The 24,286-nt window shown below is 59.4% G+C and overlaps 1 protein-coding gene across 1 annotated transcript; it reads right to left on the bottom strand.

Annotated features, from left to right (window-relative positions):
* Window positions 1–9,026: 9,026 nt before the first annotated feature.
* CRIP2 (cysteine rich protein 2) lies at window positions 9,027–24,116 on the bottom strand. Its single transcript, XM_082054154.1, has 8 exons — window positions 24,004–24,116; window positions 13,949–14,043; window positions 12,009–12,066; window positions 11,425–11,565; window positions 11,191–11,259; window positions 10,646–10,740; window positions 10,330–10,387; window positions 9,027–10,210 (listed from the first exon to the last, which is right to left on the bottom strand). Exons 1-8 carry the CDS (start codon window positions 24,044–24,046, stop codon window positions 10,143–10,145), a joined length of 627 nt encoding a protein of 208 aa, XP_081910280.1. The 5' UTR covers window positions 24,047–24,116; the 3' UTR covers window positions 9,027–10,142.
* Window positions 24,117–24,286: the final 170 nt, after the last annotated feature.

Genomic DNA, 24,286 nt, shown 5'->3' with positions numbered 1-24,286 from the left:
CGCCCAGATGTGCGGCCCCGCCCGCAGCTGGAGTCACCCACTCGGGGCACAGCCCGGCTGGGGCTCTGCACCCCTTGGCCCTTGCAACCCCTCCACCTGCTCTTCCTCACTCTCGGCACCCCTTTCACCCTTTGCGCCCCTGTGCCCTTTGCATCCTGCAACCCTACACCACTTGCCCCCCTGCACCTTTTACACCCCTATACCCTACACCCTTTACACCCCTATACCCCTTGCACCCCACACCCCCTGCACATCCCACGATCTGCAGCCCACCCCACTCTGCACCCCGAGTCGACGCACCCTGGGTTCCTGCCTACACTTGTGCTGTGCGGGTGGCTGAGAACCCCCTTCTGAATGGGCTGGAGGCATGATTGGCATTTGTCAATTAACCACATTCCCAGATAAAGATTCATGGGGCACTGACCATCAGGGCTCGCCACCTCCTAGTACAAATCTGTTTCTCCCAAGGAGTGTAAAAGTTGACCCTCAGACAGCATCTCCTGCCCATGGGGAGGTTTGGGGTACGAGATGAAGCAGGAGGAAGCTATAGGGCAGTAACCCCCCCTGTCTTGCAGGGCCTCGGGAATGCCGTGGGTGTGGGATGTAGCTCCAGTCACTGTGGAGAGACAGCCCAGCTGCATCACTGACTGTTGTCATTTTATTAGGAGGGAGGACTTGCTGTTCCTTTGTGCTTGGCTTTGAAGGAAATGAAAACCCTGTCCAAAGATCTGTTTTGTATGAAACAATCCTCCCCAGGGCATGTTGCTGTGCTGCAAAGGTCATGAGGGCTTGTGAAACCCAGCGCCAGGACGCCTAGTGTCTCCCTCGTGAAATGCAGGGCACCCCTTGCCTGCACAAACAGGGCCCTGTTGACACTGGAGCCCACCCATGGGTGCAGGAGGAGAGGCGGCAAGCTGTGCCTGGAGGCAAAGTTCATGGTTCAGCTGGAATTATTTTATAACGCAGCCTGGCTCCAGCCTCCCTTCCCAGCAGGAGCCCTCATCTCATGGTCCCAGGCTCACCCCACTTGCCAGCAGCCCCGCTGTAGGCTGGGGAGCCCCTCTGGCATGCTGCTGCCAGGACACGGCCGGGCTCAGCAGCCCGTGCTCACAGGGACATCACTGGGAAGCCTGCACCCAGCTAAGGTGTGAGTCATGCTGAGACAGTGCCTTACAGCATGAGTGGAAAGAGGTGTCCTGCAAAAGCTGCTGCCTCCACTCTGCATCCTCCCCATCCTTCCCACCCCAAATCACCACAAATATATGAGCACCATATTTCAGCCATGACATGTCCTGCACTGAACCGCAGCAGTTGCATTGCCCTGGCCAGAACCTCCTCCTTATGCCATGCTGGGTGCAGCTGGCACCCTGATGAAATACAGAGGACAGGGCATGCCGTATGCCCTCTCTGGTAGCCCTGCTTCCCCTCACACATGGTGCTAGGCTGCTTTGAGGCCGCTGCCCAGCTTAGGACAGCCATCTCCAGCTGTGCTCCCTTTTAAGGCAGATTTTGTGCCAGCAGGCAGCTGAAAACTGGTTCCTCACAGGTCTCCTCTGACTGGTCTAGCCCCAGCGGCTGGTCCCCATGGACCACTTCGCCTGGCTCCTACTGCAGCAGGAACACTCCTGTCCCAGCCAGCGCAGCCCATGCCCCTGCATGGCACTGCACGCTGGCTGACCCGGAGCCCAGCCACCCCGGCCCCTTGGTTTCCCCCCATGCACTTACTGGAAACTGTTCACACAACAGAGTGGGCACAAAACTGGCGGCAGCTCTCACAAAGCAGGCGCCGCTGAGCCGCACACTGCTCTCTGCCAGCCCTGCCCACACGGGGCTTTATGCCTGACAGCCGCCCCCCCCAGCCCCTGGTTTGGCCCAGCCAGCCCTGCTGTGGGCATGCACCCACCTCAGGCCACCCCAGCCTGCTTCGTGAAGGGGTGAGCTCAAGCATGGTGTCCTCACATGGTGCAATTGTACAGGAACTACAGTGAGCCAGTATCAGGGATAAGGACACTGAGAGTCAGCACCCCCAGTTTCTACACCTCGCCAAGGCTGTGCACGCATCCTGCTCATTGCCGCAACGCTGCACTCATCCCTTCAATCAGTGGGCACACACCGCAGCAGGGCAGTAGAGCAAAGCTGTGTATCAGAGGGACCCTGGCAGGGAGGAAGAAGGGCTGCAGGTGTTCCCGAAGCACAGCAGCGCCTTGGGAGCCTGCGGGATGTGACCTCTTACTTGCTTTACAGTGAGAGAGACCATAAACACTCCTAATACTGGTGTGTGAAACCCATCAGCACGCTGCAGCAGGGCAACAAACTGAGCCTCCACCAACCTGCACTCAGGGAAGGTGGTCTGGGAACACTGCGGCAGCACGACATTTGCGGTCACCACTCCTTCTGCTATTCAGGGTCCCCCCAGAAGCCAAAGCCGTGCCGCAATCATTGTGAGCCATTTCAGAGCAGCAGTGAGCAGCAGCCAGCTTGTCCCTCTTCAGTGGGATGCTACCCATGGTGCCGTGCCTGGGGACACGGGCAAGGGCAGGTAGCGGGCAAGCTCTGGTGGTGGGCAGAGATGCCTCCAAGGAGCAGCAGAAGAGGAGCAGGGGTGGTGCCTTCAGCAAAGCCATGTCCCAATCTGAGCACTGCTTCGAAGCCAGGTTCATAGCCTGCCAGGGAAACCACCCAGCCAACACCAACAGAGAACAGCCTCCTCAGCAAACCCACAGCGTTATCTTATCTAGAGACCTTGTTCCAGCTAATTTAACGATCAGAGCAGAGCATGGCTCAGCTGTCTGTGCCCTCTGATAGGAATCTGTGGGTGAGGCTCCATCTCAGAGCATCTGGCGCCAGCCCTCCCCGATGGCATAGCAACAACCCTCAGAAAAACCTGGGCTGTCCTGTTTGTTTGTTTGGGTGGCGTTGTTGTGGTCAGGATCCCCTTGCCAGTCCCTGAGCAAGAGTCAGCAGCAGCTCCCCAGGTCCATCTGCGCGATATTTTGTGCAAAGCCCTTGCAGCCCCCACGGGTTTTCTGTGAGTTTCCTGAGCTCTTTGGGCAGGGTTGTATGGCAAGAGCTCCCAGGCATGCTGGAGCTGTGGGCACATGCTGCCTGCCCAAATACCTCCTCGAGCAACTTGGTCCCCGGTAATTACCACAGTAATGACTGGAAAAGTCATGGGCATTTTAGCAGGCGGGGCGGGTAACATAAGCTGATTTGGGTTTGTTTTGCTAACACAGCAAGAAAAAACAGTTATTTCCGCATAGCAAACCAGCACATCTGCCAGGGTGGCAGCTCCCACCTCGCCTCCTGCCCCCCTTGCTGGAGCAGGCAAGGGCTCCCACGCTTCCCACTTCATGGCTCCCCAAGTGCTCTTGCACAGAGAGGAGCTGAGGCATTGCTGAAGGGACAACCCAGGGGCTGGTGTCACCCTGTTTCAAGGGTCAGGACACATCATGGAATTGTTTCTCCAGCCTCAGATCCTCCCGAGCTGGGTTCTTGCTGAAAACGCGACTGAGCAAAGCCCCGGGGCGGCAGCAGGATGCTGGGCTGGGGGTGCATGGGGCAGCGGGGGGCTGGGGGCACAGCCGGTGTTTCCCCAGTGCTCGCACAATGGCAAGTCCTACAAAATCTCCTTCCCTGGTCATATTTCAGCCCACACTTGTGCAAGTCAAGAGCCCACTCAGCCAAAATGATTTGTTGCAAAATACACCCTACCCCTGCTCAGCACGGGATTCTAATTTGACAAGAAAATTATAGGGTGGCTTAAAAAAAAGCCCAGCAGAGGCTGGGGGGAGCTACCAGACACATGATCTCATCAAAAGGCCCGCGAGATGCCGGCACTGTGGCTCTGCCAACCAGCACAAGGTACCCCATGGCGGGGGGCCGGCGTCCCCCCACACCCACTCGCCTTCCATCACCTCCGGATTTGCACATGGCTAATCCCATTACCGGCCGACCGGGAAAACAACAACACGAAGGCAGCTGTCAGGACAAATTACACCCTAAGGAAAAACTCTGGGGTACGTCTTCATAAAGTTGACAGGCAGCCAACAGCCGGGAGTAATTGGGAACAGGACGGCAGCGGCAAAGGCAGTGCAGGAGCAGGGGCTTGGTGAAGGGGCTCAGGAAGGGCCCCCTGGGAGGGTGCTGGCAGGTGATCCCAGCACCCCCACCAGCACACTGCCACTGGTGCTGTAAAGCCCCTAGCGGTTTGATCCCGCAAAACACACTCGCTGCCGTGCCCAGATCTGCACTTGCTGCCCTCCCGGACACGGTGCAGAGTCCGTCCTGCCATGGGCACGGACAATCACACGGCTGTTTCTAACAGAAACGGTAAAAACATTTCCAGCCGGGGCAAGGCTGCCCGCAGCAGTCACTCCTCAGGTCAGCTCTCAGCCTCAAGAGCCAGGGCGTGAACGATTATCATGTGGTTAATATTACGCTGTGTGAGCAATAACAAACACAGTAGCCCCAGGGCAGCTCCCGGCTGGTGAGGCACTGCCGCACGGCACAGGGACATGGTGGGGACAGGGTGAACCCTGCTGCTGGGAGGGGATTGGGCTGCTTGTGCATGGCCACGCTGGGGATGTGTCTGGGATTTCCATCCATGGGACAGAAGGGTGCGGTTGCCCTCACCCACCTCTCCAAGTCCCAGCTACATGGAAAATCTCCTCTGATTTCATCCAGGCACTGTTCCCTCAGTCTCCCCGCATACGGTCTGGCCAAAGCCTCCACTGCCATCTGCTCTTTTCTGCAAGCTTTCCATGAGTGGCAGCCCAAGGAAACCTCCTGGCTAAATCCTGGCGGGGGAGGGTTTGGTGCATTTTCCTGGCACGGCCCCAGATGTTTCTGTTGTGGCTATCGAATCCAGCCAGGATTGTCGAGGAAGCAACGCCCGCTGCTTTGGGAAGCCACCCAGCACCCATGAGGCATCTCCTCTGCCTGCCAGGGAGATGCACATCCCTGCCAGGGGCTGGTGGGGACTGTGGGCAGCACTCAAGGGATGCTGGCAGGGGACCAGTGCCAGGGGCCACCTTCCCAGCCCTGCCCTGGTGTGGGACACTTGCCTGGTGGCACCGTTTGCCCTGGGCTGGGTACAGGCTGTTGGCACAACACCTTTTATTCCTGGTTAAAAATTCACTGGGGGCGAGGCAAAGGGGTGCAGGGGTATTTGCTTTCTCTGCCAGCACACTGCTCAGTGTGGTCATGCCGTGGTGGTGATGCAGGGCAGGGAGCTGCTCCGCTTCACCTTGCCCAAACAAGACAGAGGGTCAGGAAAGATCGAGAGGAGAAGCCACAGGTTTGCATGCCCATTAGCAGCGCACACCTCTGTCCCACCAGCACAGGTATTCACCGACCAGCAAGCAGTGCAGGGGCACTCCAGGTGCCCCCAGTTTGGTTCTCTGGCTCCTCACCCCACCTGGAAACCAGCTGGTGATATAAAATCTGCTGCAGAGCCCAGCCTGCATCCGGTGGGGGAAATTCCTCACAGACACCCCTAGACAGCAACAAGCTGGGGAGGTGCTGAGGGGTGGAGCCAACACCTTCCTGGCCAGTGCCATGGCCAGAGCCTGCACCAGCAGCTCTCCTTCCACCACACCCTAGACATTGCACTGGCAGGGGGATTCACAGCCCAAATCCTCCTCTGCTTGGTTTCATGCCTTTCCTTCTCTTTCATCCCTGCCTGCTCTACACCCACTCCAGGATTTACATCCTGTACTTCAACCTGCCTCTGGGGTCCAGCCAAATCCTGGCCAAGCCCGGGAGAGCCACACCACTGACTTCAGGGAGTATCAGAGACGGTTCTTGACCCTCATAGAAGCAAGTTGTGCTTACTGGGTCGCTTTTAATATCCCATCTTAAATCACATCTTCTAGCACTTCATCCCTTTTGGCTCCTATTTATTGACTTCCCAGAAAATGCTTTAAATTCATCTTGCTTGGCTGCCCAGCTGTGCTGCTCCATCCCCCAGCGCATCAGAGCTGTGTTGTCAGCCACAGCCCTGCTCCCTGCATTTCAGGAGCCCCTCCACACCATGGTGGTTGAACCTCCCTTCCCTACATGGACTACCTCAGATTTTATAGCACAGGGCTGCCCTCGTTGCTCTTATCCCACCAAAGCCCCTCCCTGGGGTTTTCCATGTGTACAGCCTGGTGTGCCCCCCTGGGATCAGTCTGTACACTCACCTGTCCCTATTCTGGGTCACTCATGACAGCGTGAGCGATGCAGCCCTATTTCTGGTGTCACGGGCGCCCTCAGCCTTCCATTGAGAAATACCACAGGGTGACAATCCTGCTCTTCCCGCAGCTCAGGGATACCCAGGCTGGCACCCATCACCCAGACTGCCCTCAGAACAGGTTGACCACCGGTGCATTGTGGCAGCTGGTGGGGTCCCTGCCCTGTGCCCAGTGAGGAGCTGCAAGGCACAGCTCCCTGCTGAGCTACACTGGCTCCCAGGAAAGCTGGGAGCTGCCAAGGGTAATTGCCTGGGACAAGTTCACAAGGCTTGGGGGATTTCCAAGCAAAGCTGCATCCACTTTGTTCTCCATTTTTCTCCATACCCTAGAGAGCATGTCTGTAATCATAATCACTAGAGCCCTCCAACTTTTTTATCCCACTAGCAAGTCCAAGCTAAAAAAAAATAAAATACTTGACATCCCTGAGGGAAAGGATGTTTTCCAAGTAAAGGGGCATTTTCGGCTCATGTAGGTCTCCAAAAAATAAATACAAAAGTTCACCAAGAATTGGAGGCCAGAGCTACCTTCCTGAGCAAAGTGCTGCTCTGCTGCAGCAGTGCCTGTGGTGGCCCGGTCCCCACACCAACCCAAGGGTGCCAGGACAGCCCCAGCCTCTCAGCACACACACGGATAACCCCACATGGGATCCCGATGCTCTGCTCCATCCTCTAGCTTCCTGCCCTTAACACCCACCTGCTGTACCTGGGGGTCACCTTCTGCCATGACAGGTACCCAGCTCACCCCTGCACTGGGGAGTGGGGACAGTGAAGAGACGTCACTCACCTGGAGCCCAAGCAGCTGGGTGGTTGCCTTTGGGTTAGCAGGGAGCTGTGATGAATGCAGGCTTCCTGGCACTGCCTCACACAGCAGAGAGAATTTTGTCTATTTTTAATTTCATTGCATTCCCCCAGTAAATCTCCCATGGGGAAAAGAAAATGTAAGCAAAAGAGAAAGGAGGAAAAAAAAAAAAAGCCAGCCCCAAACTAAAATAAAATCCTCTGTTTGATGGCTGCCTTTTGGGAGCAGGCAGCAACCAAGATGCTGTACCTGCCCTGGCCTATATCACTTCACAGCCAGAACTACCCCAGGTACCAGCCATCCAGACATCCCCTCCCATCCCTTCCACCCCAAACTGCCTCCCTCCTCATCTCAAGACCCCTGGCTTAACTATCCCCAGCAGTCCTGCATCAGTGCTTCCCAGCCCACCCTGGCCATGCTCTGGGTCTCAGCTGAGGCCCTGGGTGCACCCAGGTCCCCCCTGCAGCAAGCATCCCTCCGGGGGGGCCAGGGCCAGTGCCCATGGTGAGGATGCTGTCAGGGCTGCAGGGCCAGGTGGGCGCTGGGGAGGGTGAACCCCTCCTTCAGCTGCAGGCAGGGCGGTGGGGAGGAAAATCAGCCATGCAGTCCATCAGGGAAACTCCCTGCTGTAGGGATTGCTGCAGGCTAGCAAAAAGGTTGGCATATTAAGCTTGTTAATTAATTACAGTAAATAAATGTCGCAATGATAGCTGGATTCATGCCAAGGCCCTCACCAGCAGCTGCGCCAGGCCCTGAACAGGTGATGGGGACACCCCATTCAGTACTATTCCTGCAGCATGGGGGAAACTTGGCAAAATTTGGCTCTGACGGCTTGGCTCTGCTGCAGGTCAGAGAAGAAGTCAGCAGAGCGACACTGCTCTGATTTATGTAGCAGCCTTGGCCCCTAAAGCATCAGAAGGGTCAAGTCTCTATAGAAACCCCACCAAAACACGAACACATACACAGAGCCTGTTCTCCAGCCCAGGAACCATGCTGCCTTAGAAAAGTCTGCGTGTCGCAAGGATCACTGCTGGGAGAGGGAAAACCAGCAGGTCCCACACCTGCTGCCTGAGCCCAGGGGATGCCATTGTGGCTGGACACTCCCCACAGGCAGAACCAGTGCTCCTGTTCTGCAGTGCCTGCTGCATGGTGGTGGAGCAGCTCCAGGTCCCAGGCTGCTATAAGGATGCAAGACATTACAGGGGCATCAAGTCCCTGTTTTCGCCAGCAGGGTGCCCATGTCCCCAGAAGGGCACACCCAGCACACAGGTCAACAGGGCTCTTGCAAGAACCTGCTGGAGGGGACAAGCCAGAGCAGTGCTTCCCAGAGCCGGTGTTTGCCTTGGCAGCCCCAGGCTCCATGCCTTGTTTTCCAGACACTGAGCTCCTAGGGGGAACAGCTGAATGTCTAAAACCAGGCCTGGCAGCGGGGCTGGTATCTGGCCAGGGACATGGTAGTTCCCAGGGGCTCGGGGGGATGGTCTGTCTCCCTGCACTGCATTCCTGTCTCACTGCTTGGACTGGGCTTTCCCACCAGCAGCCCTGCTCAGGCGCTGCAGCTGCTGAGCAAGCCCAGGCTGGGGGGAACAGTGTCACCTGCTACGTAACATCCCTCTGTTAGTTTACCAGGCTGCAAAGCCAGGGAGCATCCCGTCCTGCCCCATCCCATCCCATCCCATCCCATCCCATCCCATCCCATCCCATCCCATCCCATCCCATCCCATCCCATCCCATCCCATCCATAGAGCCAGCACAGCCTCCTACAAGCTTGTCCTGTTCACAGCCCAGGGAGCAGCCATGGCTTGTGCTGCACGAAGAGCAGCTCTGGCTTGGGCATCTTGGGCTTGGCTGGGGTTGAGGCTGCACTGTCTTGCCTGAGGAGGAGCCAGCTGGAGCAGGACCATCATGTCAGGGTCCCCATGCTGTCCTGGGACCATAGGGATGCTGTGCAGTGCACACAGCTTCTCCTACCTCCACCCAGAGCTGAGCTGCACATCACATTTCTGAAAACCTTTATTGTCAGCAAATAACAAAAGTCAGTCCTGCAGTGGCGCAGGGAGCCCGGAGAGAGTGGGGGTGCTGGCACCCCAGGGCTCACTGCCCTGGCAGGTCCCCTGCACCAACCCCTCCCCAGCCTTCTGGGTAGCAGTGGGGCTGGGTGTGCACAGGGGGGATGGGTGAAACTGGGGGCACGTGTCATTCTCCAAAGCAAGGGGCACATTTACAACTGCTTATAAATAAACAACAACAATGAGAAACCTCCAGCTCTGGGAAGCGGGCAGGCATCCCGCTGCAGAGCCACCAGCCCAATGTGCTCTGCCCTCCACAGGTGGGAAGCAGCCCACTCCCCCGGGGCTGCAGATGCTGGGTGCCCCCCAGCACAGACTCTGCCGCCATGGGGGACCAGGCTGTTGGGGACCACCAACCCAAACCAGCCAGCAGAGCAGGTTGGGCACCTGCCCGGGTGCATGTAGAGGAATGTCCTGGGGATGCAAGGATGGGGATGCGGAGAGGTGCCAGAGCCTGCAACCCCAGCATCAGCTGGGATCAACCATGAGCCCTGGGGAGAGTGAGAGCCAGGACATGGAGCCTGGGAAGGGCCAGGAGAAGGGCAGCACTGTCAGATGTGCCAGAGCCCTCAGGGGACCCACACGTCCCCAGTGGGTGGTAAGGAACAGGGCTGGGTGCCCGTTGGGCTCAGCAGCCTGTGCCCTCCGTGTGAGGGGCAGCAGAGAGCACCCTCCCACAGTGGGATTCCTGCCACCACCTTCCCCCTGCTCTCAGCCCCTCGGGTGCCACCCGCTGTCCCCTGCACACAGTGACATCCCCAGACTCGCCCCTTTGCCTCCTGTGCTTGAGGGGGTTGGTGAGAGGGCTGTTGAGGGCAGAGCACATTGGGAACCACCAGAGACACCTTTTACCTTTGCCTTTAAACACTGAAGCTTATAGTAGAGACTATGATATATAACCCGGGGGGCAGGGCTGTCCTGCCGCGAGTAGGGACAGCAGAGAGAGCACAGCTCCGTGGCCAGCCTGGCGAGGGTCTGCTCCGGCTGTGAGCAGGAGGTTAGTACGGGGGCACAGAGCAGGCGCTGGGCAGGGGGTCACCGTCTAGGGCTGATTCTTCGCCTCAGGGTCTTTGTCATAGATGTAGCTTCCCACAGCTCCGGTGTTGACGCCTGCACACGGGGAGATGAAGGAGGGTGAGCACCCAGGTGGGAAGGTGGCACGGTCCAGGGAGAGGTCCCCTCTGGGCAGTGGCATCAGCACGGATGGGGCTTGTGTCCCGGGCACTCACCTTTTGGCCCGAAGAGGATCCCATAGCAGGGCTTGTGACAGTACGGCTGTCCATCGTGCTGCGTGGGAGAGGGAGAGAAGCATGTCACCAGGGAGGGCTGGGGAAAGGCCAGTACCCAGGACACATCCCTCCAGCTGGGCACCTCTCCCACCCTTCTCAGCCCCTGCAGACACCCCTGAGCTGTGGGAGCTGCTCCTGACAGCCCTGTCCTGCTCCCTTGCAAACCACTGCGGCGTGACACAGCTCAGCCAGGAGACGCCACGCCAGCATCCCCGACGCGTGCTGCCCATGGCTCTCGGGTCTGGGACATCCTTACCTCGGCATGGCCCCCCGGGGTCAGCGTCTTGCTGCAGCGCTCGCAGCGTAGGCAGGGACGGTGCCAGTCCTTCCCCAGAGAAGTCACCTTCTCAGCTGGAGTGGGGACAAGGAAAGAAGATCACACTGGCCTCTCTGCCCACATATCAAAGGGAGCAAGCCCCTGGCTGAAGGAGGAAGCCTGCAGGCCACCAAAACAGCTGGAGCACCCCCTGGGGACATCACCTCAGCCCCTGTGCACCCACCCACCCCTCTGCTGCCTCACAGAAGTTGGCCAAGGACAGCTATTAAGCCAACACCACCCCCTCAGGAGGTGACAGTAGGGGACACAACACAGATGAAGCCTGAGGCTGCCCAGCCCCAACCCAGGAGCTCCTCCAGGAGGACCCATCCCTGCAGGCTGCTCGAGCACATTCCCCTGTGCCTCTAGTCCCACCTTCAAGCTGAACATCCCCTCAGCCTGCCCCAGGGGTCCTGCACAGAGGCCAAATGCCACGGGGACGTGCCACCCTGGGACATGCACCCACTGCCCACTTGCCACCTTACCAAAGTAGACTCTCTTGCCACAGCGTGGGCACATGTTGGGCTCCCCGGTGAAGGTGGTGACACTGGAGGCTGGAAGAAGAGAGGGCAGAGGAAGCAGAGGGACATCTCAGCCAGGACACACAGATGCAGAGGAACCCCCGCACACGCCCTGCACCCCACACCATCACCAAATGCTCTGGACCAGCTGAACAGCACGGCCGAGGTCCAGGCTGCCCATCCCACCCTGTCCCGCACCTTTGCTGGGTCCCTTGGGAGGCGCAGCGTTCGCCTTCCTCTCCTCCACCTTCACTGGGTGCTCGATGGGTCCCGGAGCGGTTTGCCCCTCGATCTGCGGCTGCTCATAGATGTAGGATCCAGCGCCACCAATGTTCACCCCTGCAGTGGGGCATAGAGAGGATGTGGTGGCCTGGGAGCGCTCAGGGTCTCCATCCTCCCCCAGCCCCGCTGAGCCATGGGTCACTGCAGACACCGCTGCACCTCAGCCCTTGTTTGCTTTCTCCTGACCCAGGCTCTCTCCAGCCACATCTGGGATAGGAGAGTGACTCCACCTTCTGTCTGAATGTGAATTTGTTTTTTAAATATTAAAAAAAAAAAAAGACAACTGTCAGGACAGATCCCTCCCTCCAGCAGCTCTCCTCTCCCTTGGCACAAGTCGGGTGGGAGGGCTGGGACTGCAAAGCGCTGGCTTTGGTGTTCGGCACACACTAACCTGGCTCCTGGGCTGCTTTTGGGGCCATAGCTCCCCACCAGCAGGGATGGGGGGACCTGGCCCCTCCTGCAGCCCTGGGCATGGCTGCACAGGCGGAGCACGGACGTACCTTTGGGGCCGAAGAGCGTGGCATAGCAGGGCTTGTGGCAGAAGGGCTTCCCATCGTGCTGGGGAGAGAGGGGAGTGTTAGGATGCTGAGCAGCGACCATGGTTCCCTGGTGATCGCTTCCATCTCACAGGTGTTCAGAGACCACCATGGCAATGCCTACACCCCAAAATGCACCAGCTTGTGGGTCCAGCGGCAGCAGCCCAATCCAACCTCAGCACTCGAGGATTTCATCTGCATCAAATGCTCCAGCTGTTGTGCCCATGCCACACCATGGGGCTGGAGACCCAGCACCCTGTGGCACTCCAGCTGAGAGGCATCTCCAAGCCCCAGCTCAGCAATGTGCCACTGGGACCCCGTGCACCACCTCTTTGCCCATTAAACATCCTGCGCACAGTCAGGCTGTTATTAGGCACACAGAGCACCATATCTTCCACCCAGCTTCACCTCCCCCTCGTCTTGGCCCAAGATCAGAGGCCCCACACAGGCACTGGTCCCAGCCCAGCTGCTATCGGCCTGGGGCAATTATCGCAGGAAGGCATAAAGCAGGTGATAAGCCCCCGAGCTCCCCACAGCCATTTCTCATGGGCCAGTGGAACCAAGTCCAAGAGGAAAGAAAGAGCATCTGTGGCTGGGGCGGGACGCCAGCGGGTCTGCCATGCATGCCGTCCAGCATGGAAAACCCACTGGGACCGTGTCCTCAGGCATGATCCCACCCCATTGTTCAGCACTTCAGCCTCACTTTTGGCCCGTGCTACTGCCCTCTGCTGTGAGGCGAGGATGTCTTGCCCAAGGCGAGCAGGGCGGTAGCTGAGCAGGAGCAATGTCCCCTCTCTCGCCCCCCGAGCCATGCCGAAGGTGAGGGCTGGGGGAGCAAGCAGGCAGCGGGCTGGCAGCAGCCAGCTGCAAAATATCGCTGGGCATAAATATCAGTGTGCTCGCAGCATTACCATGCCAGAGGGGAGGGTAAACATTTAGCTGGTCTCCCCGCGACACCTTTCCAACCCAACCGGACACGTTGGCTTGAAAGGAGAGAGAAAAAGCAGGGAAGGGCCAAATCCTGCTGTTGGTGCAATCCGTGGGGGCTTGGCTGCCACCCTCCATGAGGGCAGAATCTGGCCTTATATGGAGAAGCAGCAAATCCCCAGGACTTAACCCGGCCCAAAGCACGGAACAACCCGCACAGCCCCATCCTCGTCGGCAGGACCAGCCCCACTCCCCCACGGGCTGGTGGCAGCCGGTATGGCTGTCCCTGCCACCGCCACCCTCTCCCCAGCTGTGCCGCCTGCTAAGACTGTGTTAAAGAGCTGGTGACACTCTGGCATGACAGGCGCTGCGCAAAGCCCAGGGCACCAGGTGGGACATCACACAAGAAAAACACAGTTGCTCCCAGGCCCCAGCACCGCGGCAGAGCCTGAGTGCCGAGCAGCTGCAGTGGCATGGCACTCCCAGGCACCAAAAGCACCAGTGCCAAGCTAGCATCGCCATAGCAACCCACGCATCCCAAATTTTTAGTGTTTTTAACCACACTCTGGTGCATGTTCTTGGCACACACACATCTTCAAAGCCAGCGTGATGCCCAAGCAAGCCTGCCTGGTGCACAGAGCTGCTTCAAGTGCTTGCCGGGGCTTGCCCCAGGCTGCCCAGGGACCCACGCTGAGGTGGCACAGCAACAACATCGCACGTGGTGCCAGCACCACCCTGTGTCTGCCCGGGACTGTGCATGAGAGCTCTTGGGCACCACGGGTCACAGCAGCAGCATTTGAAGCCACAGTGTGCGCTCCTGGGCTTGTATGCTGCAGGGACAGCCCATCGGCACAGCACCAGGTACCCCCCCAGCCCAGTTTCTGTGACTGCCCATCCCTGGTGTGCCAGATAGACCAACAGGCCACCCCTGCATGGCAGCACAGCTCCCCCACCCCATCTGCCTCCACGGCTCTCACCTCGGCGTGTCCGCCCGGGGTCAGGGTCTTGTTGCAGCGCTCACACTTCAGGCAGAACTTGTGCCAGTCCTTGCCCAGGGAGGAGACCTTCTCAGCTGCAGGGAACAGAGAGAGAGGTGAGCAACTGCCCAGCACCTCCTGAAGCTCCTGGGGAAGCCAAACTCTGGGCACCGTGGGGGGTTGCACTTGAGGGTGACTGCTTATCGACACACTGTGCAAACCAGTCATGCTGCAGGGACCACACTGCAGCCACAGGGTACCCAGGGCTGGTGGCAGCCGGTATGGCTGTCCCTGCCACCGCCACCCTCTCCCCAGCTGTGCCGCCTGCTAAGACTGTGTTAAAGAGCTGGTGACACTCTGGCATGACAGGCGCTGCGCAAAGCCCAGGGCACCAGGTGGGACATCACACAAGAAAAACGCAGTTGCTCCCAGGCCCCAGCACCGCGGCAGAGCCTGAGTGCCGAGCAGCTGCAGTGGCATGGCACTCCCAGGCACCAAAAGCACCAGTGCCAAGCTAGCATCGCCATAGCAACCCACGCATCTGAAGCTCCTGGGGAAGCCAAACTCTGGGCACCGTGGGGGGTTGCACTTGAGGGTGACTGCTTATCGACACACTGTGCAAACCAGTCATGCTGCAGGGACCACACTGCAGCCACAGGGTACCCAGGGCTGTTCAGGCCACAGTCATGGGCGGTCACAGACATGGGCCCCCCAGCCTCTGACAACCCCCAGCACCAGCTCTGCCAATGCACAGGCGCCCTTTCCCACGCACCAGTCCAGCAATGGCAACATTTTCTTTTCTACTCCTTACATCTATTTTTACCCGCCATGTTACCTGGAATGACCCTGCTCCCATTCAAATATTTGGTGTTACCATGCCCACCCCACCCGTTCCGTCATGCCTCCCCCGCGCACACCCAGCCTCTGGGCTCCCTGGGGAGCCTCAGCTGCAACTCCAGCCCCTGCGCTGCCCCTGGGACACCCGCCTGCCTGCAGCTGGGAGGACGGGACAGTAGACAGCCTCCAGGGTTGCCAAGGGCGGATGTTTGGCCCTGGAAAACATTCATCTCTTGGGTGTGTGATTGCCCCCCTCTCCCCCGAGCTGGGGGCGGGTGTGACGGGTAGGTGTAGGCAGGCACCATCCCTGCATTGCCCCGGGGTGCCACCAACCTGTGGAGCAACTCGCTGCTGGCACTGAAAACAGTTTCAAAGCATCAGTGGGTGAACTCAGGTAAGGAAAATGCTTTGAGATGGGTTACACGAATGCACCTCTTCTGGCTGGCCCTGAGCTGTACATCTCCAGGAGCATCCCAGGAGGTAGCACAGGCTGCCGGTCCTCGTCCTGCACCACCGGTATCGTGCTGTTCCCACTACCCTCCAGGTCCTGGGGGGCCGGGTGCTGCCCTGTGCCCCCTGCCAATTCCCGTTCACCCTCCCTCTTCCTTGCACATGTGCGGAGACAGCTGGAAAACAGCATGATCCTGTTAAAGCCACCGTAAAACCAAATCACAAGAGCCAAATAAAATATTTAACAAGCAAATAAAAGTGCAACTGGAGCCTAGCCCTGCTCTACAAGAAGACCTCCTCTGCAACAGTGGGTTTCCCAGGCCTTTTTCCCCCCAAGGACCTCAGCAAATGTCACCTGTTTGCATCAGGACAAGATGAGGGTCAAGAGCTCCCTAAGGGCAGGTCCTGGCTCCTAGAGCCACGCTCCTCCCAAGGCAAACAGCTGTGTCCGGGGCAGGCTGCAGGGCCGAGATTAGCTGAAACAACTGCCACCACCACCCAAAAACTCAGCCTCAGTGCAAAGCTGGGTGGTCAGTGGCAGAGGAGGGCAGTGCAGCGGGGGAGAGCTAGAGCCATTGCACCAGGGTGCAAGGGAGATCCCCAATAGCATCTCTGAATAAGCACATGGAGGATGTGCTTGGAGGACCAGCACCAGCTGGAAGCAGCTCCACACTCACCTCCTGATTATGTCACTCTGTTGGACCAAACCCCTGGGGCACACAGCCCCCAGCCCTGCAAGTGCTCCCCAAAAGTGAGGACACAGAGGTCCCACTGACCTGGGGCTGTTGCAGAAGCCCTGCATCCCCCCGCCCCACCTGCAGGAACGGGTGCCTCCCCGGCGCGACTGGGGAGGGAAACGGAGCGTGACAAGCTGCAAGTGGAGCCAGGGGCTCGGGGCCAAAGAGCCGCTCGGCTTTGTCACAGTGGATGCACAGCCAGGCCAGGCTGCACTTCGGCTGCGTCAACCCCGGCTCCCCCCACCACGCCGGCCCAGCGCCATTGCGGCCCCAGGTACAAAGCCAGGAGGAAGCTCCCAGCGGATGTTTTCCAGAGGCCGTTGCAATTACAGCCGGCCACAGCCCACACCAGCTCCTTCCTGTCCCCGTGACATGAGATGCCCCCCCAATTTCCCCCCCTCCATAAGATTTCAAGAAGCTGTAAATCCCTGCTGCTCCCTAATGAATGCACCCCCCCACCAAGGCCACACAGAGCAAGAGAGACCTCACCAGCACCTGCAGTGCCTGGCAGGGGACAGGGCAGGAGGGAGGAAGTGGCCCGGTGCACTGTCCCGCTCTCAGGGCATGGGGACAGCCCGGGAACCACAGGGGATGCCCCTTGCCTGCAGGCTGAAATGCCATGCAGAGGTTGGTCAGGCATCCTTTGGCTGTAAACAAGGGCTCCCAGGGGGGCCACGGCTGGGGCCAGCACAGCCAGGATGACTCTCCAGGCTGCATTGTTCCTGCCGCGCAGAGGAAGCAGCTTGGAGCCACCCCAGCCCATGTCCAGGGCAGCAGGTCCCGCCCATGGCTGTGCTGCCCATAAATCACTGCAAGGGAAAACACCAGCACCCAGATTTCATGTCACCCAGCCACCTCTGCTCCACTGCTGCATCAGCTCCAGGGGACATGTCTCTGGCCACGTCCTCCCGACGCAGCAGACACCCCACAGGCAGCTGCTGCGGGGAGCCCTGCTCCACACCCCCCTGACTTGGGGGGGACACTCCACCATCAGCACTGCAAGGGCAGTCAGGAGTGAAGCAGCACTGGGGCTTTGAGCAGCTCTGTCTGGGGAGTATGGGATGGCACAGAGCCTTGGAGCAGATTTTGCTCATCCAGACGTCACCCCACACCCAGCCACTGCCACCAAATGCCATGCCCTGCCACACCAGGAAGGGATGGGCTAGCGCCTGCATCCTCTCAGCATCACACCGAGCACATGCACGTCCTGCCCTGCTTGCTGAATCCCAGTTTCACATGCTCAGCCTGTGGCCAGATGCCCCCCTCAAGCCCTCAAAAGTTAAACTGGCTGTGCAGCACACGCTGGGACGGGCAGAGTTAAGGGTACTTGGCTGCAGCAATTTGGCCTCTGCCAAATGTGCATGACTCAGGGTTTGTCAGCCCAGGGTTACTTGGTACCTCAATAGCAAACCTCTCACAAGGGTGAAATGCCCCCAAGGAGGAGAGGCGGAGGCATGGCCAGGTACCTGGCCAGCTGCTGGACGTAGCTGTGGGGTGGATTTGCACTGTGCAGTGGGGGCAACCCATGCTGACGAGCATCACCACTATAGCCAGAGAAAATCAGAGGCCGGGAACAGGAAAGCACCCGAGGGGGCTGCTGAGGCAGTTTGCTCCCCGCAGTCTGCTCCCCAAGGCTCTGTGGCAGCCCCACCCCAGAGAAAACACGGCTCATCCCTTAATTATCCACCATGCCCAAGCAAGGCAGCTGGCATGGGCCAGGGATGGGTGCACCTTTTAGGGGTGGGAAGGGAGCATCCCTCCTCCCAGCCCCAGCGCTAGGGGCGTGCAGAGCTGGCTCCAAACCCTCACACAGGTATTTCCATGGCCTGACGTCAGCGCTGCTTCCAGACGGAGGCTTATTCAGCAAAAGCAACCATAGCTGCAGCCACGTCCCTGCAAAGGGCTGGGCTGTGCCCCATTCATCCCACCACAGCCTGGGAGGACACGGGGAAGGGCTGACAAAGCCCAGTCTGGTGATAAAGATGCCAAATCCCCCAGGGACCCAGTGACAGACAACACTGAAGGAGAGGGATGCTGCCAGACCAACTGCAGATGTGCTTCAAAGCAGTCACAGGCACAAAGGAATAAATAAGAGAGACGAGTGCAGGGAAAGAAGCCTGGTAAATGGCTGGAAACAAAGCCAAGAGTCCAGGCAGCTGGCAGGTTTGTCTGGTCCCCAGCCCCTTGCAGCATGGCTGGGAGATGGAAAAGGCAGAGGGGCAGCCTGAGGATGTCCCACCAGCTATGCATGGCTCTGCCACCAGCCATGGTGCCCCGCCAGCCTCTTGGAATGGTCTGCGCTGCCTCCCCATGTCCCCCACACCATCCTCTCCTGCCCTTCTCGGGCATGGCCAGGCAGCTCCTTTCCCCTGTTACACAGCCAGGGCCGACGGTTACACCACGCTGTGATTTTGTGGCCAAGATGTATATATTTAGCTTTGCCGCAGCAAGGCGAGCCCTCCGGCCCTGAGCCGCTCGCTCACTGGGCTCTCTCCAAGTGCACAACAAAGCCAGCTCAGTACCGCCTCGCCAGGGAGTGGAGCCATCCCCTCCCGGGGGAAAAGAAGGAATACCGCAGGAGGGGGGTCCCGCTTGCCAGGGCTTCACTTCCAGCCCAGCAGAGAGGCAAAGTCTTCCCCAGACCCAAGTCCCCACACAGCCAAGCCCCTTGGGCATGAGCGAGCCCTGTTTGATTTCCAGCCACAGCCCTAATGCACAGCATGGCTCCCAGCCACCCCGCCGCTCCCCGCCGACAAAACCTCACCTACTGCAGGCACTTTCCTGGCCCTGAGCCTCAAACCTCCCGCTCTGGTTCACAGGGCCAGGGCAGACTCCAGCAAATCCCTCTCTATTTTCCACGGGGCTGCTGTACTTCATCAAGCACCATCCGCACGGGATGCGCCCCTCCAGCTCCGAGGCCAGGCAGCTCCACCGTGGCTGTGCTGGGAGAGGATGAGCAGCGTTTCTTGCTGGGCACTGGGTTCAGCCAGGGCTGAGTCCAAGAAATCAGCTGCTTTCTTGCTGGGGTGCAGACACCTATGCAAGGTGTTGAAGGCCAGTGGGGAACCAGGACATGAACAAGCACACGAGAAAAATGGGTACTTGCTGGTCCAGAGCACGGTGTTCCTACTGCCTGCCAAGATAACATCTCCAGCAGGCAGTGCAGGGAGGATGAGACAGTGTTCTGACTGGTGTCAGCGAGAGCAGGACTCAGAGAGCTGCTGGAGCAGTCAAACCTGTCTAAGTGTCCCTCGAGCCCCACAGCTCCTCACCTCCCCAGCCCGTGAAGGCACAACCAGTGGGAAACGCAGTGTGAACAGAGCTGGCAGCAGGAGAGGATGCTTGGGACCTCGCTGGGGACCAGAGCACCAGCGTTCCCCACCAGCAAGTGCACAGCAGGCTGGTGGGAGAGCTCTTCCACCGTCATGCCAGGACCTGTCTCCACCATCCCCTCCCTGCTTGCTCCAGCGTCTCCTGGCCCCCTGGCAGGAGCAATGGGCACAGCCACCCAACCACAACCAAAAGTGGCACCACAGCACATGCTCCAGGATCCATATGTGATTGCAACATTGCAGCGACTGATTTTCCATTACCTCTCCCTTGGGTGTTCCTGCTCCGCCTTTCCTTGCTTTTGCTTTCCAGTCCCATCACCTCACCCCTCCCCATCCTTGTACTCCTACCAGGGACAGGGAAGGAGGATGAGAGCACAAGGAGCTCTGCCCAAGACCTGCCTGGGACCTGAGACGTGGGTGCAGAGGTCCACAAACCAGACACCAAATGAAGTCACTCAGGACCAGCCAGGCTCACAGAGAGCTGCCTTCCAGCCCCAAGCCACCAGCACCACAGCCCCAGGAGCAGCGCCGATACTGCAGGCTGGTGGCGACAGGGAGAGCTGGACATCAGGCCCATCAGCATAAACACCTGGCACAAGCCCTGCAGATCCCTGTGTCCCACAGCAGCTGAGCCCCAGCTCTCTGTAGGGCAGGGAACTGCCCACGAACACGCACACGAGATGCCAGCACCACACTGTGCAGAAGCCCCAGCAGCTCCAGCAAAGCATGTACCTCGCAGCGCACAAGAGCAAAGGGACTGAGACCTCACAGCATCTTGTCCCACCCTCCCACAGGTAATTTTCTATAGCTCGTGCTATTTTCCTGAGGGAAAAGCTAATGCTAATCAGGCCATCCTTCAGCTTCCCATGGAAGCATCCCCCCTGGCAAGGCCCTACTCAAGGAGCAGGGAATTGGTGCATCCTTAGTTACTGTTCTGCAAGGTCCACGCACACTCTGAGAGCAGCACCGAGACACCAGAGCAGGCATTACCCACAGAGCCCAGCCAGCCTTCATGCTGGCAAGCCTGGGGCCGTGCCGACGTTGACATGCCGACTGCTATGATGGCCGCACTTGAAGAGCCGCTTCCTTTGTTAGGGATGACTATAGTTGAAATAAAGCCCTCCTGCCCCTCTGCCTGGCCGCTGGCAGGTCACCATCTCCCAACAGCCAGTGCCCAGAGCCAAGGACAGCGGTTACTTATTAATTGCAGAGTGGCTTCTGCAGCTTGAATTTCTGCAGGGTTAACCTGTTGGCACAGTGCTCTGCAGGGCCAGCACCCCACACCTTGCTGCACCCCTCTCCTCCAGCACACTTAGGATGTCAGCCTGACAGCAGCATCTGGCGTTCGATGCGGGACCCTCCTTGCTTCCCAGCTGGATTTGTCTGTGTCCTTAGTCCCCCTCTGGCACTGCACCAGCAAACCATCCCCAGAGCGCAGCTTTTCTGCTCCAGCTGTAGACACAGCCAGGACAAGCCCCAGGGCTATCAGGAGGCTCCCATATGCTTTTAGGATGCCCCTTCCCAAACAAACAGCACAGCAGCCTCCCAACAGCCCTCAGACAGCCCAGCACATGCAGACAGCTCCCCGCCGAAGGACCCCGCTGCACGTGTGCCTGCCACATCCCTGGGGCTTTTGCATGGACCGCACTTGGGATGGGAAAACAGGAAACCCCCCACCGCTGCACTCCCCCACTGTGCTCTGGGAAGAGAGGAGAGGAGGTGGAAAGGCTTGGCCAGGGCTCCCGGCGACCCTGCAAAACTCATTTAAGGCTAGTGATGTAAAAGGGAGCTGGGGAAATGCGTGGCTGTTTGGCTTCAGGCAACTCTGGTCCCTTCCAGCGCTTCCTGTCAGAAGAGATAACCCAACCCCAACCCGCTGCCACCTGCCCGCACGGGACGGGAACCGGCCCCTGCAGCCGCCGGCAGCGCTGCTCCGCCGGTTAAACATTCACGCCTTCCCTCCGGCCTCCCCGAGGCGGGAAAGTTAGCCCCGGCTGCTCCTGGAAACAATGTCACAGACCTCGGCCTGCGTGGGGAAAAAAAAAAAAGCCAGAAAACTATTTTTATATTTCCTTGTGCTTTTTAAAGGAAAAAAGCTCATTCTGTAGCTCAGGAAACACCCACATCCTCCTGACTGCACAGGGAGGAGCCCGCTGGATTTTTCCAGGGAGCATGAAGCAACAGGCAGGTTGGAAATGAGTTTTCCATGGGCACCCACGACTGCTGGTGTTGGTCAGCCGCTCCAGCACCACGCAGGGCCGGGAACAGGACACAGTGGCATTTCTCACACATGACCCACGACTGCAATCCCAAGCATTCGAGAAGTTATAGTTGCCAGCGTTCATTCAGTGCAGGCGAGGAGTGCTCCTGAACAAGCGGGGCTTTATGAATCACCTCCCCGTTCAGCTTTGGGCCGGCTGAGGAATTCACAAGCGTTACCCAGCCCTGGGTGCAGCGCTCCCATCACCTTCCCACCAAACCACGCGGTCTGTCGGGAGGAAACCCAGGAGCCACGTCCCGGAAAGGCGGCACAGAGATTGCATCCAGTTTCTATGCGTTAAATAAACGGACCCGGGTTTATTCTGCCAGCGCCTGGGCGGTTCCTCAAGGAAAAGCTGAAGGCATCAGCAAGGACACGCTCCAGCCTATCTTAACTCCTAGCAGAGAAGTTTTGGGCTCGCCCCTGTTTTGACTCAGCCCCTGATCTCTCATAGGGGCAGTGGTGGCTGCGGGGTCCCTGCTGCCAGGTACCTACCTCCTCCCTGTGCGCAGGGCAAGGCGTCCCCTGAGGGGGCAGAAATAGGGAAGCCAAGGAGCAGCAGAGACCTTGACATGGACCCCTACACCTACAGAAACCCACCTGGGTGCTGAGAGAGCCAACAAGCAGCTGGGGACATGGGGTACAGCACCCTGCCCCACCAGCCCATGACCCTAAGAGGCCCACAAGTCCCCCAGCACATGGGGAGAGAGAAAGAGCATGGGCACAGCTGGGGCTTCACCTCCTGGCACAGCCCGGCCCCCTCAGGCAGCAAGGCACGGGTCCCCAAGCCCAGTCCTGGCCCCCCCGCGCAGGGCAGGCTCATCCCCAGGGTGAGAGAAGGAACTCTGACCCGGGGCCAGTGCCCAGCTGGCCGGACAGACACACTATTTTCTGCTTAAAAAGGAAAAGATTCACACAAGGAAAGATATCCAAGGGGCCGAGCCCTTCCCACCCCCACACAAATAGGTTTATTTAAAGGAGGAAGACAGCAAATTCCTATTTCTCTGTGTTTACTTGGAGATGGCCGGAAAGGAATGAAAGCACTGATGCCTCAAACGCTCAGGCACCATCACGACCCTTTGGTATTTCTCCACCAAACAAACATGCTGAGGCAGCAGGGGCTGGACGCTGGAGCATCAGAGGGAGACAGGCAGGGAGGGGTGCAGGCAGCAGCATTGGGACAGCTGGATCCCATCACCAGCAGGTTCCAGGAGGCAGCTCAGGATGGAGTGCCTGATCTATCCCCAGAGCCCTCCGAGCCTGCAGCGCGGCCCTGAGGATGCCCACCCCGAGGCTAGGGGTCAGGTCGCTCCCCAGGGTCTCCTGGCTGGGCACCACCATGTAGGGGAGAAGCGGGTTGGGGCAAGCTCCACAGCAAGCGGTGGTGAAGCACCAGGGCTGGGGATCAGCCCTTGCTTTCACCTCCGCCCCTGGCATTTTATGCAACCTGGGTGGCGGCGCTTACCCCAGGGTGCCTGACGGGAGACACCTTAGCCCTGGTTCCCAGAGATCCTGACCAGCCACAACCCCAAGCAGGGATCTCAGAGACCTGCAGGGACTCGCTGGTGCCCAAAGCTGGCCCAGGCATGCTGAGATGGACCTCTAAGCCCAGACACTGGCTTTGAAAAAGTCGCATAGAAACCCCAAACCATTCATTAGCTCACCCACTCAGGAACAGCCCGCAGAAGGCTGGGTGAGAGACAAGATGGGGAGGGATGAAAACCACACCTGGAGCAAGGTTTGCAGGGAATGGGAACAAATTAGCTGAGAGGAGGTTTTGTTTGCACCTGCAACCACCTGCTCCTCCACACCAAGAGACCCCCCCACCACCACCAGCTCCTGGGAGCCCCCTGCCCGCCCTGGGACTGCACATCCCAGCCCAGCACCCATCCACATTAGACAGGCCAGGCTCCCCTATGACCCGGGCCAGTAGGCACAGGGGCACACGGGTATCCCCTCAGCACCAAAACAAGCTGTGGGCACAGACCCCAACCACAGCTCCCCACCCTTTGCTTCACCTCCTCAGCCCAGCAAAAAGAGGAAGGTGCCTGGAACCCCCCTGCCACCCACACCGCTTTTGTCCCCCACCCCAAGGCCAGCCGGCAGCATCCTCCAGCACAACCCAGGGATGGGCGTCGCGGGGGGATAGAGCCACTGCGAGAGGGAACCCCGGGGGAGAGGCAGCTGCTGCCGGGCCGGGCTCTGGGTGATGGGTGCACCCCGCTGGAGGTGCGCCGGGCTCGGGGACGGCGCAGCTGGGGACACACCCAGGCACCGGGGAGGAGGAGGGGACCGGGGGACACACCGAGGCTTGGGGAAGGGAGAGCCAGGGATAAGTGTCGTCTCCGGGATGGGCGACCGAGGACAGAGCCGGGGAGCCGGGGATGAGCCCCGGCTCCGGGAGGGGGATGCGGGGCCGGGTCGCGGGGATGCGCTCACCGAAGTACACGGTCTTGTCGCACTTGGGGCACTTGGATGCCATGGCGGGAGAGGAGAGCGGAGCTGAGCCGCGCCGAGCCGTGCCGAGCCGCGCCGTGCGCCCCGCTCCGCCCGGCCCCCGCCCACTGGCCCCGCCGCCCGGGGGGAGCGGGGCGGGGCTGCCCGCCGAGCGTCTGCCCGGCTCGGTACGAGCGGCACGGATCGGCTCGGCACGGCCCCCAGAGCGGCAGGTGCACGGCAGAGCCCCCGTCCTGCATAAACCTTCCCTGCTCTGTTCCCCATC

Source organism: Streptopelia decaocto (assembly GCF_964273445.1).
Source record: "Streptopelia decaocto genome assembly, chromosome: 5".
Taxonomy (NCBI): Eukaryota; Metazoa; Chordata; class Aves; order Columbiformes; family Columbidae; genus Streptopelia; species Streptopelia decaocto.
This window is presented reverse-complemented; position numbering and strand designations above follow the sequence as displayed.